General features: G+C 43.7%; 1 protein-coding gene and 1 long non-coding RNA gene across 9 annotated transcripts in view; one reads left to right on the forward strand and one right to left on the reverse strand.

The window, feature by feature from the left end:
* The window catches only part of ECHDC1 (ethylmalonyl-CoA decarboxylase 1), a 60433-nt gene extending 37795 nt beyond the window's left edge, over positions 1-22638 (reverse strand). The window contains exons 1-3 of one of the 8 annotated variants that reach the window (XM_072833470.1): positions 8877-8990; positions 7598-7718; positions 1415-1636 (exon numbers count right to left, since the gene is read on the reverse strand). In XM_072833470.1, the coding sequence (XP_072689571.1) occupies positions 1415-1634 (220 nt within the window). In that variant the 5' untranslated portion in view covers positions 1635-1636; positions 7598-7718; positions 8877-8990. Of the gene's footprint in view, positions 1-1414; positions 1637-7593; positions 7719-8055; positions 8173-8552; positions 9028-22614 lie in introns of those variants that run through there. The other 7 variants (XM_072833491.1, XM_072833482.1, XM_072833448.1 and 4 more) reach the window with 7 other exon arrangements.
* On the forward strand, positions 8524-21347 carry LOC140637228 (uncharacterized). Its single transcript, XR_012034466.1, has 2 exons — positions 8524-8766; positions 20898-21347. It is a non-coding gene; the product is annotated as an uncharacterized lncRNA (long non-coding RNA).
* Positions 22639-26665: the final 4027 nt, after the last annotated feature.

Below are 26665 nucleotides of genomic sequence, written 5' to 3' on the forward strand. Positions count from 1 at the left end.
GTCACTCATGAATAAATAAAATCTTTAAAAAATGATTAAATAATTTGCTATTATTCTCTGAACCAATTAAAGGTATGGAGATGTACTGTCCAGTAAAGTAGCCACCATCCTCATCTAGCTTTTGAGCACCAGAAACGTGCCTAGTCCAAACTGAGCTGTGCAATTAAGTGTAAAATACCAGATTTCAAAGACTTGGTATGATAAAAGGAAAACACATTATAAATAAGTTTTCATATGAGTCACATGTTGAAATATTTTTGAATATACTGGATTAAATAAAGTATGTTAAAATTAATTCCACCTGTTTCCTTCTACTTTTTATTTTTTTATTTTACTTTTTAAAAACATGGCTACTAGAAATTTGTATTTACATATGTGGCTCACATTTGCGTTTGCATTATACTTCTATTGGATAACACTAATAGAGACATCTCTGAACTATGCTGAGAGGAAAGAAAAGTCATCTTGTGTTTTAAAGATCCACCACTAATAATTTACAAAGTTTACAGTCTACCAAATTATGTATATGGGTATGAAAATTTATTGAGACATTTTTTAGCACAGTATTTCAAGTATTATAAAACATAATTTATCCCCATGAAGTGCATAATGGACACTCTGAGCGTTCAAACATCGCCAAAGTCATCCTTACTGGGTAGTCAGCAAATGTTAATCATTTGCTCTTACATAGTATCATCAACCACCAGTGAGTTACATCACTGACAAACAGAAATTGCTAAAATCACCCTGAAATATGTAGGAGTGCTAGATACTCAGCAGTGTTACTCATTAGCTCTTGCATGACGTCATAGTAGTATAATTCAAATTTGCACTTTGGCACAAAATTACAAATGACCACTATCCTAGACTTTTGGGTCCCTCAAATGTGAAATTTTTACATGCTCCTTCTATTTGCTAGGCAGCAAATCCAAGTGTCAGGGAAGGAGCAACACATAGGCAGGACAGTGTTTTCACTGATTACTGGAATTACACGGTTAAATGACAGTCTTATTTCAATACATAGGGAAAAAAAATTAAGTAATTTTTTTTCATTTATAAGTTTTTCTCTTTAGTTTTCAAATATTTTTGAAAGCTCCTTCCCTTTGTCTCCCAGTGACATCAGCTCAACAAATGAAGTCATTACGGAGTTAGTAACTGTCAATGGAAAAATAATCAAGGTTAATTTGAAAGTTTCCTTTCTATCAACAACCATATTTACGGATTTTAAAAAATTTAAGTATTCAGAATTAGTTTTAAAAAAGTGTTCCTGGTAAAGTGATGGTTTTGAGTGTTCTCTGTATGTATGTTCTAAGAATACCACAACTTTCAAGAATTCCATCACCAGAGTAGAGATAAAAATGTGATAGCAGCTTAGAGTTAGTGTCATTATTTAGCAAAAGAAAGACCTCTATACCTGAGAAAGCATTCATTTTACTTGGGTTGTTCAGGGTAAGAATACCAATGCCACTGTCTTCCTTCTGAAGGTCAACGGATCCACCAGGAAACTGTTGAAGTTTTTTTTTTAAATCTTCCTCATGGAAGCCATGAGATGTATTATAAAGAGATAATCCTGTTTGATGTAGTAATTTTGTCCTTACAGACAAAGATGATGTCTTCAGAAGATTTCCTGCCATTTCTGGAAAATAGAGAGAAATATGCAGTAGTCCAGATGAATGCTTTTCTAATATTATATGTTAATAGACTTTTTTTGTTTAATTGGGACCACTTCCCACTTCTAAAGGCACTCTGAGGAGACAGTGGGTATGGAAATCCTTTCCTTTTCCCTTTCTCAAACCAAATAATTCACAAAGTATACCATTTCAGTACATCGCTGAGAGAAGATGATGTATTACAGTACATTTACTGGTATCCAATACACCCAGATGGTTGACAAAAATGTTGCTGTTTTGTGTTTAGCACCATCTCTGGCCTCCTGGTAAGTCTTTCTCATGATAGGAGTTCTTCCTCCAACTCTTTAACTTTTGCAAAATCTAAGAATAAATTCAGTCCAATGTCCCCTTGGAAACAGTCTCTATGCAGAAATGTTACAAAAGTAATCTTATTCTCTAATAGAAATTTCATTCTTAGCATTATTCTTCCTTATGCAGTGCTTTCATAGAAAAAGCTGAGGAATATGGGGAAAGAAATAGGAATGTGTGCATGGCATGCTTAAAAATGCAGAGAGTAATGCTGAACTTAAGGGTTTAGATGTAGATTCTCTGGTCATTGAGCACATCCAGGTGAACAAAGCCCCCAAGATGGGACGTAGGACTTACAGGGCTCATGGCCAGATTAACCCATACATGAGCTCTCCCTGCCACATCGAGATGATTCTTACTGAAAAAGAGCAGATTGTTCCTAAACCGGGAGAGGAGGTTGCACAGAAGAAAAAGATATCCCAGAAAAAACTGAAGAAACAAAAACTTATGGCCTGGGAGTAAATACTGTACAGAATGAATATAAATAATTTTTTTTAATTAAAAAAAAAAAAGGAATGTGTGTATGGTTTCCTGTGCTCCCCAGAATTTTGTTACTCTTCTCACTTTATATATACATCCTGGATAATGTCATTTCTGCCATAATGGTTTTTGCCGTATGTAAGCATTTTTTGTTGACATAAAACATTCAGAAGAGTATACAAATCACAAATTATAGCTCAATGAATTTCACAAGGTAAATACATTCAAGTCAATGACACCCAGATTAAGAAACAGAATGTGATAAAAACCAAAAACCAAAAAAAAAAAAAAAAAAACCATGAAGCTCAGAAGGTCTATTGTGTCCTTTCAATCACAACTCCAAATAAGAATGATAATTACCCTGACTGGGACGCCTGGGTAGCTCAGCAATTGAGTGGCTGCCTTTGGCTGCTGGTGCGATCCTAGAGTCCCGGGATCGAGTCCCACATCAGGCTCCCCAAGGAGCCTGCTTCTCCCTCTGCCTATGTCTCTGCCTCTGTGTGTGTCTCTGATAAATAAATAAATCTTCAAAAAAAAAATAATTACTCTGACTTCTAATACCCTAGATTAGTTTTTTGTTTTGTTTTGTTTTTTAATTTTATACGAATAGTATAGATTCTTCTGTCCCTGGTTTCAACCTTTTGTGACATCACATTAGTGTCTAAATGGCCCATTCCTCCCACTGCTGTATTTTATTTTATGAATACACTAAATATTTTATTTATTTATTCATGAGAGACACAGAGAGAAAGAGAGAGAGAGAGAGAGGCAGAGACACAGGCAGAGGGAGAAGCAGGCTCCCTGTGGGGAGCCTGATGTGGGACTTGATCCCAGGACTCCAAGATCATGGCCTGAGCCAAAGGCAGATGCTCAACTGCTGAGCCACCCAGGTGTAGCAAGGTTTTTGTTTTGTTTTTCAATAGCTTCTACTAATAAAAAGATCAAGTCCAATGCTCATTTTCATTGGGCCCTTATTGATATCTTGAGTCTCTCATAACATCTCTACCCACAGTATACATCGACACCAAACAACTAGAATTCCACAAATTTACCTTGCCATTTTACATTACGACATCCCCAAAATAATGTCTTTCCTTCTTCACTGACCTAGTAAGTACCTAATCATCTTTAAAAACTAAATTCCTGGGATCCCTGGGTGGCGCAGCGGTTTGGCGCCTGCCTTTGGCCCAGGGCGCGATCCTGGAGACCCGGGATCGAATCCCACGTCGGGCTCCCGGTGCATGGAGCCTGCTTCTCCCTCTGCCTGTGTCTCTGCCTCATTCTCTCTCTCTCTCTCTGTGACTATCACAAATAAATAAAAATTTAAAAAAAATTAAGAAAAACAAACTAAATTCCCAAATTTCCTCCTTAAGTGATTTCCTAAGCAGAGATAATTATAATTATTCCTTTTACTTATCCCATCCCAAGATAGCATATGATTACATTTCAACATACTTTACACATCATTTTAATGTTATTTTTCATTTGCCTTTCTCACCAGACGGAAGCTTTCTGAGAGTAGTTCTCTAAGGCACATACCCTGTGTCACTAGTGCCTAGTATTAGTGCTCAACACAGGTACTTGAATGCTTAATGAAAATAAATCATCAGGTTGGCAAACGGAATGCCGCAAGCTTGTTTTATACCTTTAGAAATATCTCTACTACGTGAGTTATAAAATGGTCTCAAAAGCAGATGGAGAACAAGTCATCTAAAAAAGATTACAATATGATCTCTCTTCCACTTTAAATTGTTTCACCTTCAAAGGACACTTCAAAGACACTGTTAAAGTGTCTCAGCAGAACACTTGCAACTGTGTAAGTATCTAAAAATATTACACAGTGGAAAGCAATCCCCTACACAGATATACTTTAGAAACTTGGTGTTGAACAGTGTTTCAAAATTTCTTCAATAAGATAACTTTGAATACCAGTATCAAGGAGACCAAAATGTTCCTTAAATCTCCTCTAAAAGACTAAAATGTAATTCATATTAGATACAATATGACCTAATGTGCTGTGATACATGGTAGAGAGTTTAACAAAAAGAATGATAGTGAGTGAGGTGCTAGTTGTCTTTGAAAACACCACCCAAGAATAAGACCTTGATGCCATTTTTCCAATAAAAAAGGTGTCCTAACTTGCTATCCTAAGTGCTGCGGCTCTCAACCGCCGCAACTTTACTGTTACTGTAAAGTTCCTTATGGTCTTACTCTCTACTCCACAATTTATCCTCTTTCTTCCCTACTAGAAGGGCACTAACTAGTAAATATCAAGGCTAACAAACTGACATTTCTTCCATGTTTTAGGAGCTTAGTTTATCAAAACACAGTCTCTTGGGACGCCTGGGTGGCTCAGGGGTTGAGCGTCTGCCTTCAGCTCAGATCGTGACCCAGGGGCCCTGGGATCAAGTCCTGCATCAGGCTCCCCACAGAGCACCTGCTTCTCCCTCTGCCTGTGTCTCTTCCTCTCCCTCTCTGTGTCTCTCATGAATAAATAAAATCTTTGGGAAAAAAAGTCTGTTGTGGCTTTTTTTGAAAAAAAAAACTTTCATTTCTGAAATGAAATGGTACAATCTACCAGACTTGCCTCTATCAATAAGACAGACGCCCAGGCGCTCAGGAGCATCGATGAGCACCAACAACCGAGGCCACCTTTAAACATTCCTGGTGGTTAAGCGGTGTCGTCTCTGCCTTTACCATTAATCTCTCCCAATTTTCCATATGGTCAATTTCAAAATTAGTTTCATAAACACTCTATTTCTTTACGTAGAAGATTATTAAACAAAGAAATAGTGTAGTGGCTACATAGGCGTCTGAAGTCCGGCAGGTCTGACAACTACTAAAGAGTCCTTATTAGAGGTAGGGCTATTTCTTAAAAACCAGTGTACAATCAGAAACTAGACAATAGAGAATTAGAAATGAAGCTCCTGCCTCCAGTAAGTTAAAAAACTCTTACAGGCAGGACTGCGTCTTATTCACAGCCTTTAGCATACAGTTTCACATTTAATATTTGTGCAACTAAATGACCTCCAGTGTGGTTATTACTGTCTAGGGATTACAGTACCTACCCATTAATTTTTAAACTAAATATAAAATCTCTATTTGCAAAATAGAAAAAGTTTATCTCACTGTTGGGTTTCTAGGAAATGCAAGCCCAGGATATGTAGCTACAGCCGTGCAGGTGTATGATTTCCTTTTCACATTTACAAAGTGGCTTTGCATACAACATGATCTCTATTGTTTCACTAATAAAAATATTAATACTTTTTAAGAAATGAAGTGACAAATAATAAGACATCACTCTATCTACAATACGTATAGCTGGCAATATATATTTTACAAGGATCTGATCAGTAATGTTCTTTGTCCTTTAACTAGTTAACAAGACTCTTCTCACAAGAGCAATCGTAGGTCAGGTCTAGCCTATCACGTTCGCTAACTTTCTCAGGATGAGAGGTAATTTACCCTGTGATACTGAGGTTAATACGAGTGACTGTCAGTGGCAAACTTAGAGAACCCGAGATCTGACCTATTTTTGCCTCACCTTCACCTTCCAAAGGAGGACGCTGGTTTTGAGCCAAAGTCCAGTAATGCAGTGCAGAGCTTTGTGTACTAGACAGAAAAGTGAAACAACTTGCCCTGGAACTGCTGTTATTTTGGTTTTTCTTAGTTCTGTTCTCCCTCTTTCACTCTAAGAGGCTTATGTAGTAAAAAGAACCTGGGGCTGCCTTTACCTCGTACCATCTGAAGATCAACTAGAGCAGGGCTCAGGGTTCCTTAGGCCTGTTTCTAGTCTAGGGAAAATAAGCTCTCAAGACCACTCATCAGGTCAGTTCATGAAACTGAAAGGTGCATACACAAAGTCAGAGCCAATGGCAATATGCCCAAACTTGCTTTGCCTGGATTTGCTCTGTGCATGTCGTGCCCCTGGAGACGTCAGACATAGAATGGAAAAGCAATGGAAACTCAGCTGAAGCTGAGGTCCTGATCTTTTCCATATTTACCACGACTTCAACATTCAAACAAGTACCAAAAAAAAAGTGATAAGAACTTCAATGGCTATTTTGTAAAACTAAATTTGCCTGTTCTCCACAATATTCTGTTTAGGGAAAAGAACAAAGAGTTAAACTAGAAAATAAGGAATAAGGCTTACAAAATGATTGGCCTTTTTAAATTATTTTTGTGGGATAACAAAATGAATGAACAATATGCCCTCTCTTCTGTAAGGAGCCTGTCCCGTACTCATACGTCACCTCTCCAATATCCAACAGCAAAAGGGCAAATTGTGTGGACGCCAGCAGATCTATGATCACCTGACCTTTAAGTCCTTACAAAATTAAATATACACATAACTAATACTTATGCCTCATTCGACATCTTTGATATGATTTTTCCAAGGAAATCTTATAATAAACACTGCAAGCATCCTTCTATGAGTTCCATTTCTTCTCTCCTTTCCCATTCCTATTCCCCTTGCACTACGAAGTCTCCCTTCTGCTCTCCTCTCCTTCTGTTCCTTTGTACCATGGAGGAGCAGCACAAAAACTCAAGGCCATTGCTTAGGCTGACTAGGTTTGCCGACCTCAGGTTTACAGACCCAATTCTGGAAAGTTGGTAAAAGCCTAGTAAGTACACTCTCACGCCAATTCTAAACCCAAAGAGCAAATTAGACAAGAGTCCAGTGTTAAGGAGATGGCCAAGCATCGGCCACTCTTAAACCATGATGGTATCTGATGGTACCAAAGGGCTGAGGTTCAGATTCCAGGTAAGCACGGGGTTAAACAATCAGCATGTTGCGTTTCTTCCAGAACCACATGGCAACGAGGAAGTTCTGATGAAATCCCGAGTTTGCAAACTTTCCTCGAGATAAAACATACGTCTAAAATCCACCGTGCATGATGCTTTGCTGCCCTGTCACAGACGGTCCCCGTCAGCTCAAAGAGCTGTCCTCCAAGCCACTGGAGGAGGGTGAGAGAGGAGGGCCTTGTGGACACCTGAGACCACCTGTGCTACTCTCTCCCGTTTTGATTCAAGCTCTGCAAAGGTTTTCAAACACTCTTCCCCTCCTTGCATGAGGAATAAGCTAGCTTTTCTCTTAAAAGCCACATACAGAGGGGATCCCTGGGTTTAGCACCTGCCTTCGGCTCAGAGCGAGATCCTGGAGTCCCAGGATCGAGTCCCACGTGGGGCTCCTTGCATGGAGCCTGCTTCTTCCTCTGTCTTCCTGTGTCTCTGCCTCTCTCTCTCTCTGTCTCTCTCCTGAATAAATAAATAAAATCTTTAAAAAAAAAAAAAAAAAAAAAGCGGCATGCAGGGCTGCCTGGGTGGCCTAGCAGGTTGAGCACCTACCCCGGGCCCAGGCTGTGACCCTGGGGGAGGGGGTGGGGGGTGGTCCTGGGACTGAGCCCAGCCTCAGACCCCTGCTCACTGCGGGGTCAGCTTCTCCCTCTCCCTCCGCCTCTCCGTCCTGCTCCTGCTCTCTCTTGCTCTCTTATCAATCAATCAATCAATTAAATAAATAAATAAATAAAATAAAACCTTTAAACGAACAAATCTTTCCCCCCCTCCCTGGAAAGCCACACATAAGCGATTGTACCATCTGCCTGAATCACGGAATCCACAAGTGAACACGAATGCATATACTCCCACAGCCGGAGGAGCAGGTCCTAAACAACAACAACAGAAAGCCGCCACGATTCCAGACCGCCTCCACGCGACCTGTCTTTCAAGTTCCCATTTCCCTTTCCACCTACTCCTACCGTCTGCTTGCACACTATTTTCATTAAGGCTCACATAATCGGTTTAAATTTTTTTTTCTTTTTTTAAGATTTTATTGGATTTATTCACGGGAGCCACAGAGGGGGAGAGAGAGACAGAGAGGCCCAGGCAGGGCGCCCGCCGGGGCTCGACCCCGGGACCGCGGGGTCACGGCCCGGGCCGCCCCTCCTCTCCCCTCCCCCCCACGGGGGGACCCGTCGCCCCTCCGGCCGCGGCCGCAGCCTCCTCCCACCGCATCTCGCGAGGCGAGGCGAGGCCCCCACCGCGGGGGGGGGCGGGGGGGGGACCGCGGGGCGCGGCCGCAGCATCACTCACCGGGCCGCGGCTCCATCCGCCCGCCTCTCCCGCAGGTCAGGCAGTGGCAGGTCCAGGCCGGAGCAGCTCTTTTAAGCGGTCCTCCCGCCCCCCGCGGGTTTCACAACCGCGCTCCCCGGGCCGCCCCTCTGACCGAGGCCCCGGGCTGCCCCCGCGCGACCTGCCGGGTCCGCGCCTCCGGCATCTGCAGCGCCCGCGGCTGCTCGGGGCCGAGGTAGGAACCGCGACGGGGCGGGACCGGGGGGGGGGGGTCATTACGCAATCAGCAACTTTTTTTTTTTCTTTTTTTCCCTCCCTCCGCGAGGCCCCGCTGAGCTCTCTCACCACGCAAAGAATTTAAGTGACACTCTGGGATCTCACGTCCTCCCCGCGCCGCCCGGCAGAGGGCACTGGGCCTCCGCGGCCACCGCCGCACACAGCGCCCCCGCCCCCCCCACTACCGCTCTGCGCGCCCTCCTTCCGCTCCCCTCCGCCCGGCTGCGCGCGGCCGCCACCGCCCGTCCGTTCCGCCCGCGCGTCCGGCTCCCGGCCGCGGGCACCTCCGACGCCGGAAGTCCCGCCCAGGCGCGCTTCCCCGTTCGGGGGGCCGGCCTGGGGGTGGTCTGCGGAGGGCACCGGATGGAAGGACCGACCGCGCTGACTTCCGGGGCGCGGGGCTGGGGGCGCGGCGGAGCGTCGGCCTTCGGCTCCGGGCGGGACCCCGGCCACGCGGAATCGAGTCCCGCGTCGGGCTCCCCGCGGGGCGTCCGTCTCTGGGTGTCTCGAGAATAAATAAGATCTTAATTTAAATAAATAAATACGGGGACCCCTGGGTGGCTCCGAGGTTTAGCGCCGCCTTCAGCCCAGGGCGTGACCCCGGGGTCCCAGGTTCTAGTACCGCGTCGGGCTCCCTGCATGGAGCCTGCTTCTCCCTCTGCTGTGTGTCTGCCTCGCTCTCTCTCTTATGAATAAATAAATAAAAATTTTGAAAAATAATAATCAGGGACGCCTGGGAGGCTCAGCGGTTGGGCACCTGCCTTGGGCTCAGGTCGTGACCCCGGGGCCCCGGAATCGAGTCTACGTTGCGCTCCCTGCGTGGAGCCTGCTTCTCCCATTGCCTGTGTCTCTCTCTCATGAATAAATAAATAAAATCTTTAAAAAATAATAATAAAGGACGCCCGGGTGGCTCAGCGGTTGAGCATCTGCCCTCGGCCCAGGGCGTGACCCCAGGTCCTGGGATCGAGTCCCACGTCCAGCTCCTTGCACGGAGCCTGCTTCTCTCTCTCTCTCTCTCTCTCTCTCTCTCTGTCTCTCATGAGTAAATAAATACAATCTTAAAAAAACAATCAGGGCGGCCACGGGTGGCTCTGCAGTTGAGCACTTGCCTTGGGCCCAGGTCATGACCCCGGGGTCCCGGGATCGAGTCCCGCATCGGGCTCCCTGCATGGAGCCTGCATCTCCCTCTGCCTGTGTCTCTGCCTCTCTCTCTCTCTTATGAATAAATAAATAAGATTTTTTAAAAACAATGATAAGGCGCACCTGGGTGCTCTGCGGTTGAGCACCTGCCTTGGGCCCAGGTCGTGACCCCGGGGTCCCGGGATCGAGTCCCACGTCGGGCTCCCTGCACGGAGCCTGCTTCTCCCTCTGCCTGTGTCTCTCTCATGAATAAATCAATAAAATCTAAAAAATATATATATAAGCAGTTAGTTCTTGAACATGTTTTTCTGCGTTATTGAGCGGGAAAAGTATTGGTGGCAGGACCCGCGGGACGGGCTGCGGGCCTTGCCGGGACGGGATCGGGTGGGGACGGCGGGTCACGCGGGAGGACCGCGGCCGCAGAGGCCGAGCCCGCGGGGGGCGGGAGGCGCGCGGAGGCGGGGTGCGCAGGCGCCGCAGGGGTGCAGGCGCGGGGCCGGCAGGGCGGGAGCTACCTGAGCCCGGGCTGCAGGGGCGGCAGGCTGGGCGGGGCGGGGGCCTGGTGCTGTCGGGGTGCAACCCAATGTGCCTTTGCGGACTGAGGCGTGCAGACCAACTATTCAGGCCTTATCTTTTTTTTTTTTTTTTTTTAGGCCTTATCTTTTTAACAAGCATTTAGTCACTTGCGAGTTCTCAGAATTTTTTTTAAAGATTTTATGTATTTATTTATAAGAGACCCAGAGAGAGAGAGGGAGGGAGGGAGGGGCAGAGACCCAGGCGGAGGGAGAAGCCGGCTCCATGCGGGGAGCCCGATGGGGGACTCGATTCCGGGACTCCAGGGTCATGACCCGAGCCCAAGGCAGATGCTCAACGGCTGAGCCACCTGGGCTGCCCCTTATCATTATTTTTCAAAAAGTTTATTTATTTATTCATAAGAGAGAGAGAGAGAGAGAGAGAGGCAGAGACACAGGCAGAGGGAGAAGCAGGCTCCCCGCAGGGAATTCGGTATGAGACTCAGTCCGGATTCTGGGATCACGCCCTGAACTGAAGGTAGACACTCAACTGCTGAGAATTAATTTCAGAATATTTAAAATACATGAAATTTTTGAACTCCATCAAAGTGGCATTACCGATATATGATTTGGTTACCTTTTTGAAATCAATTTTGATCTCCAACAATGTACATTACAAATGATCGGAAAACAAAGAACATTTTGACTGAGTTGTATTTACCCTTTAGCAGATAGTGTTTGTGTGGTAGGCACTCAAATCTGTTCATGTTCTAATCTCTAGAAACTGTGAATAAATTACCTTAACAGGCAAAACAGACTTTGCATATGTAGCTAAGTTTAGAATCTTGAGATAGATTACCCTGGATGATCTGCATAGTTCTTGGCCCAGGACGGTCTAATAAGACACGGCCAAAGTGAAGCTCATGGCCTCTAGACACAACAAGACTACCCAACTAGACGATTCCTGGAGACAAAAGTAGCAAGTCACTTTGTTCTTGGAACTTAGTAGTCAGGACCCAGAAAGTGTACCAACCAACTAAATCATTATGCATGAACTTATGCAGGCTCTTGGTTGAAGGCTCTTAGTTGTTTCTCAGCTGTTGTGGAAGAGGCACTTTTCCACAAAGTATGGTTTCACTGCTAGATTCACTTAGATCTGGAGTAGGATATTGGAGAGTCGTATGCTTTTAAGATACTTCAGCTAAAGTGCAGATATTTCTTTTTGAGTAGATGTTCAACCAAAGAAGCTTAATACAATTTTACTAAGTATTTTGGACACCTCTCCTAATAAGATGTCAATATATGGCATCCCTAAAACTCTCCTCTAAGGCTAACAGGAATGATGCTACTATACTCTGCTCATTTCTTGGTGGTTATGTGGTCTTCTCAGTTGCCCATTTTTATCCACTTTGGGGTGGACAAATGAGCCAGGCTTTGTGGAGTCTTTTGTGTAAAAAAACTTACAGACAAGGAAAGCCAATAAGCTACTGACCAATGGTTTAATACCAGAAAAAGACAGACTTGGAGCTAGAAGAAGGGTGTTGCAGACTGGGGATCACACAGTAAGAGCAAAATAGGTGAATGCAAGAAACTTGCATCCTATTTTCTGTTAGGAATCAGCCCATAAGAGAACTTATAGGGAAAATTTTCCCTTGCTTTCTAATGGATAGCGTGTGTACCAAAGAAGCAGGGGACAGAGAAAGAATGCTGCTAACTTTAACTGATTTTGTAGTGGGAGTGGAGGGCTGAGCAACAAATCTGATTAGGGATTCCAGTGGTTGTTTCCTACAATGCCGAGAAGAACTGATTTTGTCAGTGGTTGCTCATCATCCAGCTCCAGACTTAACCATCTGGCAAAACTGTTAGATCTAATGACTTCAGCAAAGCTGCAGTACATGAAATTAGCATACAAAAATCAGTACCATTTCTATATACCAAAAACAAATTTTCTGAAAAAGAAATAATTCTATATCCTGTAGCATCGAAAATAATAAAATATTTAGGAATAAATTTAATGACGTGAAAGATCTCTACTCTAAAAACTGCAAGACATTGATGAAAGAGATTAAAGAAGTCACAGATAAATGAACAGTATCCTCTGTTCATGGACTGATGGAATTAATAATTCTTAAAGTATCAACACTCCCAAAGCCATCTATAGATTTAATGCAGTCCCTATCAAGACTCTAATGGCATTTTTTTAGAGAAGTAAAAAAAAAAGAAAGAAAGAAAGAAAGAAAGAAAGAAAACTCCTAAAATTTACATAGAACCACAAAAGACCCCAAATAGCCAAAGAAATCTTGGCAAAGAACAAAGCAGGAGTCATCACACTTCCTGATTTAACCCTGTACTGTAATGTTACAGCCAGCAAAATAGTATGACACTGGCATAAAAAGACAAGGACCTTCATAGTAATTTTTTTTAATATGAGACCTAAAGCAGAGCAACAAAATAAAAAATAAACAAGTGGAACTACATCAAACTAAAAAACCTCTGCACACAAAAGAAGCCATCAAAAAAATGAAAAGACAACCTGAAAAGGAGAAAAAAAAATATACACACCCTATGTATCTGGGAAAGGGTCAATACCCCAAATATATAAAGAACTTATGCCACTCAGTAGCAAAAACAGAAACAAAAACAAAAAGAAATCCAGATAAGACCAAAAATGAGCAGAATGCCTGAAGAGATATTTCTCCAAAGAAGATATTCAAAAGACCAATAGGCACATGAAAAGATATGCAACATCACTAGGCACTAGGAGAGTGCAAATTAGGGACGCCTGGGTGGCTCAGTGGTTGAGTGTCTGCCTTTGGCTCAGGGTGTGATCCTTGTCCAGGCATTGAGTCCCACATCAGGCTCCCTGCATGGAGCTTGCTTCTCCCTCTGTCTATCTCTCTGCCTCTCTCTCTGTGTCTCTCATGAGTAAATAAAATCTTTTTTTTTTTTTTTTAAAGAGTGCAAATTAAAACCACAGTGAGCTATCACCTCATGCCTATAAGGTTAGAATAGCCATCATCCAAAAGGCCAGAGACAGCCTGCTGGCATGACCTTGGGCACTGTTGGTGGACCTGTAAATAGGTAAATGGAAAACATTGTACCACTATGGAAAACAGTGTGGAGGGTCCTCAAAAAATTAAAAATAAAAATAAAAAATATAACTGCCATTTGATTCAGCAATTTCACTTCTAGAAATACATCCAAAGGAAACAAAAACATTATATATGTATGTATATATATGTGTGTCTCTTATGGTTTGTTCCCTTTTCTCTCTTTTTCTTCCCCCCTCCTATATGTTCATCTGTTTTGCTTCTTAAATTCCACATATGAGTGAAATCATAAGGTATTTGTCTTTCTCTGACTGACGTATCTTGCATAGCATAATACACTTCAGCTCCAAAAACATGATTGCAAATGGTAAGATGTCATTCTTTCTGATGGCTGAGCAATATCCCCATATATATATATATATATCCCTATATATATATATATATATATATGTATATCTTCTTTTTTTTTTAATACTACATCTTCTTTGTTCAGTTGATGGACATTCGAGCTCTTTCTATAGTTTGGCCATTGTTCATAATGCTGCTATAGACATTGGAGCATGTGTATCCCTTTGAATCTGTATTTTTGTGTCCTTTGGGGTAAATACCCAGTAGTGCAATTGCTGGGTCCTAGGGTAGCTCTATTTTTAATTCTTTGAGGACTCTCCACTCTGTCTTCCACAGTGGCTGCACCAGCTTGCATTCCCACCAGCAGTGTAAGAGGGTTCCCACATCCTCAGTAGTTTTTTGGGTTGTTTAATCTACCAACTTTTCTTTTATGTTTGCTGATTCTTTCTTCCACAAGTTCAGATCTATGGTTGAGCTCTGTAGTGATATATATATATATATATATTTGGTTATTGTGCTTGCAACTTTATAATTTCCATCTTTATTTTTAGAATGTCTTTTTCCTTTTTTTTTCAAGACTTTATTTATTTATTCATGAGAGACACAGAGACAGAGACAGAGACACAGGCAGAGGGAGAACCAGGCTCCCTGCAGGGCACCTGATGTGGGACTCGATCCTAGGACCCTGGGATCACGCCCTGAGCAGAAGGCAGGCACTCAACTGCCGAGCCACCCAGGCATTCCTCTTTGTCCTTTTTGATAATGTCTATTTGAAGAGACATTATCATGCCTTCCTATAGATTTTTAAACATAATTTCCTTCAATTCTTCAAAGATATGATAGCTGCTTTGAAGTCTTTGCTATAGTCAACATCTGGACCCTCAAAGTTTCTGTTGCTTTCTTTTTTTTTTTTTAACTGTACATGGGCCACTTTTTTTTAAAGATGTATTTATTCATAAGAGACACAGAAGCAGAGACACAGGCAGAGGGAGAAGCAGGCTCCATGAGGGGAGCCCAATGTGGGACTCGATCCCGGGTCCGTAGGATCAGGCCCTGGACTGAAGGTGGCACTAAACCGCTGAGCCACCCGCGCTGCCCCATGGGCCACTTTCTTATGTCTTTGTATATCATATCTATTTATATTTCTTTGACTTTAAATTTTAGATAACATATTGTAGTAACTCTTGATATGATTCTCTCTCACCCATTTGGTGCATAGTATTGTAGTTTGCTTGTTTATTTAATTACTAGTGGTAGTATTTTAGTTTGAAGTCTCTGATGTTGCTCCTGAGAGGGCACATCTTTGTGCTTGCAAATAGTTACCTGGGATGATAATGGTTTAGGAGGACGCTCTTTAACTGCCTCTTTCCCTGATCATACCCAGATGTTAGACTCCTTTAATTGCTGGTTGATCTACTTTTTTGTTTTTACCATTCCCTTGAACTTAAATTGGTACACACTTTGGCAGTTAAAGTTGGGCCTCATTTTAGAGGTGGTTCTGAAGCCAGTGTATGATGATTGCTCTGACCCCACGGTGATTTTCTTAGGTGTCTCTTTCTCTGTTTCTGTCTGGTAAACTTACTGGCAAACTTTTTGATTTGTCACTCTCACCCCCAACACACCTCAATTGTTTTTAAGAGCACCCTTAGCTTTCCCACGCTGTGCTTTACATAGAATTCGTTCATTCCGGAGACCTACAGAATTCTCTGTTGTAAAGACCTATCTTTTTCTTCTATGAAAAAAAAAATCTCTGAACTGTGGAACTGGAAGTCGAGATTTCTCTAAGTATGGTACCCTTCTTTTAGGAAGAGGGTACTGATGAGAGGCGGTAGCCTCTGGCCCTCTTGGCTGCCTCTCCCATAGTGGAATTTCCACCCTCCAGATGACCTGATAGAAGAGAAATCAAAGTCTCAGTCTCTCGACCCCAACATTCCTATTCTGTCCTATGAATAGGGGCTAGGTGGGAAGGGAGGCTTTGACTTCTCATGAAGTCACCTGGAATTTAGGCCCTATAAAATGTAGCTATTGTATTTGATAATTGCTGGCAGGCTGTCCCTTGCACAACAGTTAAGCCACAAGGGAGCCCTATGTTCTTGGCTGCTCTTGTCTGGAGTGAAGTTTCTTTCACGCTAAGTATCAACAAAGAGGGGAGGGAGGAGATTGTGATTCAGATGCTCCAGATTCTCATTCTTCTTACTGAGTCTTAGTAGATTTTCTTGAATAAATGTGTATTTATTTATTATATGCCCTTATGCCAAATGCCATATACATTAATAGTTGTAGCTTTTGGGGGGGCACCTGGGTGACTCAGTTGGTAAAGGGTTTGCCTTCAGCTCAGGTCATGATCTCCGGGTTTGGGGATGGAGCCCCGCATCAGGCTCCCTGCTCAATAGGGGGTCTGCTTCTCCCTCTCCCTCTGCTTCTGTGTATGCATTCTCTCTCTCTCTCTCTCTCTCTCTCTCTCTCTCTCTCTCGAATAAGTGGATAAAATCTTTAAAAATAAATAAATAAACAGTTGTGGCTTTTTAAAACAACTGTTACCAATTATGCTTATTTGGCTGGAGATGGATCCATAAACTCCTGGTGCGGCCATACTAGAAATGAGACTCCTGAAACTGATTACTTTTGAGACAGTAACTTTAATTAAATCGGGAAGAAAGAATAAAAATGATTAAAAACCCAAAGGGTGGTGATGAAGTGAAGGCAAAGGCTATAGACCACTCTTCTAGCTGTGTTGATGCAAGGTAGGGTAGCTAAAAGAGCTCGGACAAGAAGTATGGGGCAGAGGGTTGTTTTTTGGTTTATTTTGTAATGAAGGCAATCTCTTTGAATCTCTATGTATTTTGGTGTTGAAAGTAATAAAGAAGTAAGAAGGCTTGACAAGGGGGGAAACAGCAGTTTTTCCCCAAGTAGAAAAGGATGGAAACATTAATTGGAAAAGCCACTGTGTGTCTTTTGATGAAAGGAAGGCATTACAGTATATTTTGAGATGGAAGACAGGACAGATAAAGTACATTCTGAAATATGGCTCTGATCTTGCTAAAGCATTGATTCTCATGTCTACAAGGGGATTGCACATTAGTATTTTCCAGGGCCTTTTGTTTGTTTGTTTGTTTTGTTTTGTTTCCTCAGAAGCAGGCCTTAGTCTGAGGATTCAATGCAAGCAGATTTTTGAAAGTCACCAGGAACAAGATGAGGTGGAGGGAAGCGCACGAGGTGTCAGTAAGCACGCTACCACAGAAGGAAAGTAGAGCCTAATCCCCAGGAAAGCTCTGGAAAACAGTGCAAAAGCCATACTACAAGAAGTCTCCCTTCTAAGAAAGGAGGAGAGCTGGAGTATGTACAGTCCCACACCAGTGACTCAGTGATAGGTGACCCTGGGGATGTCCGTCTCCTACCGTCTTGACCTGATGTCAGCTTCAACAAAGTGAGTTTTGGCAGCCTGAGGGGAGCTCTTTGACAAAGATTCAAAAACCAAGTATGGCAAATTGTGCTGACGTGTGTGGAAATTAGAGACAGTACACCGACAGTGCCTATTACTTTTTCATGCCAACTCACCTCTACTCTTCTCTTTCCTTAGCTACTGCCCCAGATTCTGCTCACCCTCGTATACGGCAGTACTGAGAAAAGGTGTGTCTAGCCATGCCAGGGAGATGCCTCAGGATTAATAGCCTCAGAATATTGGTTAAAAACCACGGAAGTCAAATGAGACAGTTTCCACTGAGACTGAATGGAGCCCTTGTGGGACTGGGAGACTAGGGAGGGAGAGAAAAACATTTCTTAAGATTTCTTTTTTTTTTTTTTTTTAAGATTTTATTTATTTATTCATGAGAGGCAGAGACAGGCAGATGGAGAAGCAGGCTCCCTTTGGGGAGCCCGATGTGGGGCTGGATCCCAGGACCCTGGGGTCAGGACCTGAGCCGAAGGCAGACACTCTACCGCTGAGCCACCCAGGTGTCCCACTTCTTAAGATTTCTTCAGAGAATATGATGATGAGTCTGCATGAAAAGAATTACGTTTCCTGAAATTGAGGTGAAAAGATTGCAAGAATTTCATGATATTCAGTCAGCACTATCTCGACGTACAGTAACATCAGATATTCTAAGGAATAGAAGTGAAGAGTGTGGGTGTGATAATAATCAGTTTATGGACTGGTTTTGTAAGTTAGTGGAAGGTTAAAGAGCCTAGGGACTCAAAAGTCCTAGAAAAAAAGAGCAAAGGTGAAGTGTGAGCATGGAATTAGGCTAAATAGAGAGGGAAGAGAAGCCAAAAGACACCCTCATGTACTGAAAGATTCCAGAAGGGGAAAGGAAACCAGAGGCTATCTGATGGCTAAGCTTAAGTGCAAGAAATAGAGGAGGAAAACCGATGTGGAAGAAAGAATCTAGATAAAGGTAGAGACTTGGGATTGAATCTTCAAAGTGGAGCAGTTCAGGCTTGTCAGACTGAAGTGAAGTGAAGATGAAAGGTTTTGGAAATAGGGAGCTTGAGAAATTATGAGACCAGGCTTTCTGATGAGTCATTTATGTACCTAATGGCAAGGAGTCAAAAGCAGAAGAAAGCCCTTACCTTAGTATCAAAGTCATAAAAAGAGAGGACATGGGATGTTTTATAACCAGGAGATATTACAGTAAAGATCTGGAAAGGATGGCATAATTTTCAAAATTACGAAAAAAAAATTTCAAAATTATACATCGTGTGTCAAAATTATTTTGATATTTGACACAGATATAATGTTTACAACTTTAGTCTTTCTGATTCACGCAGAGGAAACTCAATCAGGACGAAATTCTTCTTTGGTTTCAACCATTATTTTAAGATTCGCCTACTGGCATGATAACATTTTAAATGTTATACTAAGGTTCTATTCAGTAGAATTAGACTGTCACCTGAGAAACTTAGTTGAGAGCTGACTGCTCACCCAGTGAACAAGGCATGACACTGATTTCATTTATAGATGAGGAAATTGGGATCAAGTAGTTAAATAAATTGCCAAAGACCTCCCAGCTTCTAAATGCAAAAGTTATCATTGGAGCCCAAATCTTGTGGGTTATTATTTTTTTATAGTGCTTCAATGATTGCTATGTTTCTCTTTTGTATCTGTACTGCATACTGAGCTATATATTTTTTAAATGCTCCCTCCATTTGGTTTCTTATACCATTTTTAGAGCTTCTTCTACCTCATTTTTTCTTTTTTTTTTTTTAAGATTTTATTTATTTATTCATGAGAGACGTAGAGAGAGGGAGAGAGGCAGAGACACAGCAGTGGGAGAGGAGCCCGATGTGGGATTGGATCCCAGAACCCTGGGATCATGACCTGAGGTGAGGGCAGATGCTTCACCCCTGAGCCACTCAGAAGTCCCACTTTTTTTTTCTTTTACTCAGATTTATGTCTGAGTGAAAGAAGAAAGGGCATTTTAAGTCTGCCAACAAATATTTCTGCCTGTGTGGCAACACAACCAGGTCCATGTAGAGGAAGGGAGTGAGCAGGGGATCCTTGGGTGGCTCACTGGTTGAGCATCTGTCTTTGGCCCAGGGCGTGATCTGGAGTCCTGGGACCGAGCCCCACATTGGGCTCCCTGCATGGAGCCTGCTTCTCCCTCTGCCTGTGTCTCTGCCTCTCTCTCTCTGTCTCTCATGAATAAATAAATAAAATCTAAAAACAAAAAAAAAAAAGAAAGGGAGTTAGAGGGTTCAAGGTTTATATTCCCAGGGTTGGGTTCAGTATTCTTAATTCCTGTCTTATATTCCTGTGCAGGTCCTGAGTCAATTTGCCCTCAAATTCCTTTCTAGGTCTGGCTCTATTGTGCAAAAGAATGAACTCCACTGCCAGTTGGTTTAGGGCCAATGTGGAATAGCAGGGAGAAACTGAATGGTGAGGGGAAGAGGGTTGACATGCTCTGTTCTATCTCCTTGACAGCTGTGCCCTGAGCAGCAGCAGTTGTGTTTCCTAATGTGACTCCAGCTCCCGAGGGGTGATGGCCCCCTGTGTTCAGATAGTGCAGCCTCTACCTTTTGTCCCTTCAGGCTGAGACAGGGGGGAAACACTGGTTCGCCAGTGTTGCTTGCCTCTGGATGGCCTGGATGGTCTGTTGGGCTTCTTAGTTTTTCATCTCCTTTTTTTTTTTTAAAAAAAAGATTTTATTTACTTATTCATGACAGACACAGAAAGAGAGAGGCAGAGACATAGGCAGAGAGAGAAGCAGGCTCCATGCAGGGAGCCGGATCAACCACTGAGCCACCCAGGCACCCCAGTTTTTCATCTCCTGTGTAACCATCCTCCAGCAATAAAGTCCTGCTGTTTTACAAACTCAGGTCGTTTTTCATATGATAGAATTTTTATGTGGAACTTAAAAAAACAGAACAAACAAATGAATAAACAAACAAAAAGCAGAAACACAGTCATAAATACCGAGACCCACTGATGGTGGCCGGAGGGTTAGACAATGGATGGGGGATGGACAAAATAGGTGAAGGCGCGTGGGGGATATAGGCTTCCCGTTTGTGAATGAGTAAGGCAAGAGGATAAAATGCATAGCATAGTCCGTGGTTCTATAATATAGTCCATGGTATTATAACATAGTTGGATAATGTCGTATAATAGAGCCCATGGGTTTATAACAGTGCGGTCTGGCAACCGACAGTAGCTCCTACACTGTGGAGAGCATAGCATGTTGTACACCTGAAGCTGATGCATCATCATGTGTCAACTATATTTCAATTTAAAAAGATGCATTCGGGTAGTTTTTGTTTTCCTGATTGGCTCCCGATACCCAATGTACTTTATACGTCATTATAAAGCTCAGTGCACTTGTGATTGGATAGTTAATAGATACACATTTAATAAACACACTCCATGCACTTGTGAGTGTATATTTAATACACACAGGTCTTCTTAGCCAAACTCTACATTTCATGAGGGCAGAGACCATGCCTATATTTGAGTAATTGCTGGATGAGAGGTGTTTAGTTATTATTTATTGAATAAATGAATGGATGAATAAGATGTGCCATAAGGTCTTTTTTTTCTCTCCTCAAAGCACCTGTCATCTCTTGCTCTGGAATAAGAAGGTAAAATAACAACAACAAAAAAAGAAGTTGCTCTTATCAACGCACCCTCCTGTCATCCAGGAAAAGTCAACTCACACACAAAAATCGAGTAACATCTGCCCAAATGGTTAAAATAAAAGTGGAACATATGTAAAAGACTGTGCGAAACCAACTTGAGAAGCTGACAATGGGGAGGTTAAACCTGTTGCGGCTTCATAGAACCAGAGTAAACCAGTGAGCGCTGAAGCAGTTTTATTTTAACTGGAGGGCAGCCCTGGTGGCCCAGCAGTTTAGCTCCGCCTTCGGCCCGGGTGTGATCCTGGAGACCCAGGATCGCCTCGGGCGGGCTCCCTGCATGGAGCCTGCTTCTCCCTCTGCCTGTGTCTCTGCCTCTTTCTGTGTGTGTGTGTCTCATAAATAAATAAAATCTTTAAAAAATATATTTGAACTGGAAACTTGTTCCTTCCTGTCTTTTTCTGCCAAATGGTTTGTATTTGAATGAATCAGACCAATGGCTCAAACGTATTTGGAAGGCGCGATCAAAGTCAGTAGGAAAGAAGGGAGGATGCATCTTGAAATTTCAGAAATCTTAAAAGATGCATTAATTTGTAAGGGGGCAGAGTCATGTGTGCGCTCTCTAAAAGTCACAATCTGAGCAGCTCCTGGAGGTTTTTCAGATCTGTTTTCACCACCGAGGCAGAGCTGGCTGTGGATCTCCCTGACTTTTATGGACCACCTTCTAGCCTCCTTTATGAGGGTAGCAGGAAGGCAGCAGGGTGGGGAGAAAGGGAGCTAGGAGTTCAATCTTTTGCTTGCCATGGTCTTGAGAAAATAACCGTTTGAGTTCCTACAAAAAGAGAATGGAAGAAAGTGAAACAATACTTGAGGTAGGAAAAATAATCTGGCCAGCACCGAAAAATAATGAGCTGGAAACGATCTCTGTGTGTAAAAAAGTTGCACAATATAAAATATTTCTCTGGAACCCAAATTCTTTTAGGTAATATATTTTAAATGCTACTCTGGAATGTTCTTACCATCCACTTAAGGGGCAGAGAACTTCCAGCTCTTTCAATTAATTTATTTATTCATTTTTAAAGATATTTATGTATTTATTCATGAGAGAGGCAGAGACGCAGCAGAGGGAGAAGCAGGCTCCACGCAGGGAGCCCGACGTGGGACTCAATCCTGGGTCTCCAGGATCACACCTTGGGGTGAAGGCAGGCGCTCAACTGCTGAGCCATCCAGGGATCCCCCCTATTTTTTCCAGCTCTTGTAATTTAAACAAGAATATAAACTAGGTGCGCTACGTACAACCCAGAGGCTAGCACACCTGCAGCACGGCATCTACACACAGCTTCAGTGCGCGGCTGCACTGGACACACTTAAAACAGGAGCCCGGAGGCAATTGAGGGACACACACACACACACACACACACACACACACAAAGGCATTTAGTAGTTTGTTGTTTACATTTCTAATTTTAAAGCATTTCCACTTTGGCTTATCCTAAAACTCAACCGGACAAATCAAAGTCCTATAATGACTGCTGGCTCTGCTTGGACTTGCAAAGCAATTCGAAACACCTTCCGAGTCTCTAGAGGAGAGTAGGCAATGGCCATTCAACCTCCTTGTGGCATATATATATATATATATATATATATATATACACATACCACACATCGGAGAGGGTAAAAAAATAGAGGTACCTTGCAGGTAAGGCATGCTCGGTGTGTTCCAGGAGGATTCCTCATCAGCGAGTTCCTTAAGGTGCACGACGGGATGAGGGGTGGGGGATAAGGTGGGTCTAATTGCCTGGGGAACTGGAAGCATCTTCCCAGGTCTCATAAAGGACTCGGAGGAGAGGGGAGGGAGGGAGGCCGCCCCGGCCTCCAGGAGGGCATCCCTTGCACCCAGGCCTTGGAGTCCTTGCAGCTGCTTCCCCTGCGGTGTGGCTGAGCCCATCTGCCTGCTGCCTGCATCTCAGGCCTGGTCCCGGGGCTCTGGGACGCCAGGAGGGGAGTTGTGCAACATGGTGGGTGAGAGGTGGCGGTGGAGCGAGAGGAGGAGGGGAAAGGACAAAGATCTCCTGTCTACACAGTGGCTCATCTTCCTCCCCTGCCCCACCAAGCAGTCGGGTATCATCCCCCGAAGCTTAGGCAGCCCCCCATGTGTGCACAGTGTCCCCAGGGCCATCTCTCCCTGAGTCGGAGCTCAGCATCTTCAGGGCCGAGTAAATATTTGTCGCATGGATAAAACACCTGTTCCAAAATTCACTAGTTTCCAGACTAACCAACCGTGATGCCCACAGCTATTTCAGAAACTCTTGGCTACGTATTTTGTCTTCTTTTCTTTTCTTTTTTTTTTTTAAAGATTGTTATTTACTCATTCATGAGAGGCACACACGGAGAGAGGCAGAGACACAGGCCGAGGATGGGCAGACGTGGGACTCGATCCCGGGACTCCAGGATCAGGCCCTGAGCCAGAGGCAGATGCTCAACCACTGAGCCCCGCGGGCGCCCCTGTTTTCTTTTAAAAACTCACTATGCTACCTACAAGCAAACACAAGAGTCACTTGTACAGCCCTTGGCCTGGAGGAACTAGAAATGGAAAGGAATTAGATCTATAATTATAAATTATCCCAAGGTAGGAAATCATGGGACCCTTAAAACTGGGGTATCATGCGAGTCTCAGTGTTGACGAGTAGTGGCATCTTACCGGGCTAAAGCGGGGGAAAAAGACGCTTCAGGTAAGGCAGAGGAGGTGCGCAGGTATGGACGGATCCAGCAGCATGCTTCTTGCAGAGAATTGGAAATCAAGCTCTCTAGCTAATGTAGGGAGAATTACAGGAGCCCTCAACATCTCCTGAACTACGTGCATTTCTCAATTCTTGATTGCAATTGTTGAGGATTTGGGGCAAGGGTGAGGTAGGTTCAACAACTGGCCCTCCTTATTTCTCCCTCTACCCACCCCCTTTGCTATTTGCTTTTAAAAACCTTCTTCAAAAGCAATGCCTTTCCCAGCTCCCTTACCTTGGTCAAGGCGGTAGGAGTAGACGTAAAATGGGCAGGAACTTGAAATGCACTTGAAAAGGAGGGCTTGCCTTTTGGGTTTGGTTTGTTTTGTTTTCATTGTACAGTTTCCTAAATTTAAGTTCAATTTGCCAACAGACAGCATAACACGCAGGGCTCATCTCATCACAGGCCCCCCTCCTTGATGCCTGTCATCCCCCATCCACCGTCCCTCCTGGGACCCTTGGTTGGCTTCCCAGAGTCAGGGGGGTCTTGGTTTGTCCTCCTGTTTGAATCTCTGCTCCCCCACTCTTACTCCGGCCAGAGCTTCCTGTGGTGCCCGCGGCCTCTTTTGCCTAGATTTCAAAATGAACACACAGCAGAGCCACAGCATCTGACCAGCGGGTCCAGGACTCACATAAGTGCCCAGTGCTGTGCAGCACTGACAGCTGTGGTTCTTTTCTAGGCAACGTTGCAATCGCTATCTGGTGCAGAGCAAGCAACCCATGGCACCTTTTTTTTTTTTTTTCAGCCTAATTTCAGAATCAACTGAGAGAGAAGGAGAGCAAGAGAGAGAGTGGGTGAGAGACAGGGAGGGAGAGAGGGAGGGGGGCAGGGAAAGAGCAACCCGGCCCATAGGGAGCAAACATCTCTTTTATTATGAAAGTCCTACTTGGAGGAGGAGCCTGCAGGGTCCTTGAACGCCAGCTCCAGGAGAGAGACCCTAGAAGCTAGGGTTCCCCGGATCCAGCTGCCGCACGTTTTGCACACATAGGCCAAGTGGAGAAAAGCAGAAGGGCTGCATTTGCTAGCCGACCCCCAGGGCAGAAGGGGGAGGGGGTGGGTGAAGTAGCCACATCTAGCCGGAAGGCAATTTCTCTCTATAAAAATGCATGATTAATGCCACTTCTCAGGGTTCCAGGCGAGTTAAATTAAAACAAAAAGGGGCCAAAAGAGTGGCTGAGTTAGATGGCTCAGCAAATACTCGCTGTGTTCTTTCCCTGCCCTCTCTTGCCTGATTATGTCTTTATCTATATTCCCCCTTTCTTTTTTCTCTCTTCCTTTTGATTTGCTTCCTGCCCTTCCTCCGTGCTTCCAATTCCACCCTATGTGAATGATAATGCATCCTGTACTGTAGGATACCACGTCCTGTGCCTTAGGCTGCAAATCAATGTATGAAACATTGATTTCCTCCTAGAAACATAGGCCAAACGGAATGCGATCCCTTTCAAAAATTGGTTTGGGGAGCTCCTGGGTGGCTCAGCGGTTGAGCGTCTGCCTTCAGCTCAAGGTGTGATCCTGGGGACCTGGGATGGAGTCCTCGTCAGGCTCCTTGCATGGAGCCTGCTTCTCCCTCTGCCTGTGTCTCTGCCTCTCCCTGTGTGTCTCTCATGAATAAATAAATAAAATCTTTAAAAAATAAAAATTGGTTTGGGTATTGAATTGATCTTCGTTTATGGGGTCATTTGGTCTTAACTATTAAAAACTTCCAGCCCCTCAGTATGTTAATGTCAAATTTCTTAGAGGTTTTCTATTTCCCACTTATGGTTAGGGTTTTTTTTTTTTTTTTTTCCTATTTTTTAAGATTTTATTTTGGGTAGGTTTTATTTTTTTTTAAGATTTTATTTATTTATTCACAAGAGACACACAGAGAGAGGCAGAGACAGAGGCAGAGACACAGGCAGAGGGAGAAGCAGGCTCCCTGCAAGGAGCCCGATGTGGGACTCCATCCCAAGTCCTGAGCCGAAGGCAGAGGCTCAATCACTGAGCCACCCAGCCGTCCCCTTTGGGTAGGTTTTATAAAGAACAACACACTTTTCCTAATTTAATATGAGCTGAGCTTATCATGCCTTCAATTTCAAATCTTTTCAGATTACATGTAGGTCACGAAACAACACCGTTGTGTCTCCATTTTCAACACCATCATCATCTTTTTGATGGAATTTAAACATTGATGTTGAGGGATTGACACCAGAGAAAAATTTAAAAGCTCAGCCCTGGACTTAGTGATGTATTTAGTGGCAGGAAGGAAGGATGGAAGGATGGCAGGAAGGGAGGAAATAGGGAAGGAAAGGAACGGAGGGAGAGAAAGAAGGGAGGAGGGAAGGAGAAAAAAAGGCATAAATTTAAAAGCTGTTACTTGGCAGCTTGGTGATGTAAACATGAGAGAAGTGAATGAAGACTGCCATGAGGAAACTGAGGCACCAGTCCCATTCGCCTCAGAACCAGGAGAGAGAAGCAGCAGCACAGGGAAGGACGGCCTACAACAACCACGATGGGGGCAGAGGGACAAATGGCACTTGGGTCCACCAACTAGACAGTCTGGGTCACGATGCCAAATATTAGACTTCTGAATCCACTTACACCTGTCATTTCCAACGTATTTACGGCTTTTGGACATGAAAGGCAATGATGTGAGCAGAAACATAAATAACTTAAAGACTTTACATACCAACATAGTTTGAGCTCAACAGTATGAGGATGTCGGTCTACCATCAACACGGATTTCGAGAGCTCTTTATTAGGGCCAGATATTTCGTAAGATTTGGGGAAAGTACATTTCTGTTCTATAGATTGGTGGTTTTTTTGAACATTCAATAGACCTAGCTTTTTTTTTTTTTTTCTTTTGCACATACTCTCCTGCGGAAGGCGTGCAGCACCCGGAGCATTAGAAAAGGGAAAAGGGAAAAGCAGAGCTGTTCCTCCTTCAACAGCAATAACATTTGCTTCTTTTAAGGACCTGCTTCTC

The sequence above is a fragment of the Canis lupus genome, chromosome 1, assembly GCF_048164855.1.
Source record: "Canis lupus baileyi chromosome 1, mCanLup2.hap1, whole genome shotgun sequence".
In the NCBI taxonomy this organism is placed as follows: domain Eukaryota; kingdom Metazoa; phylum Chordata; class Mammalia; order Carnivora; family Canidae; genus Canis; species Canis lupus.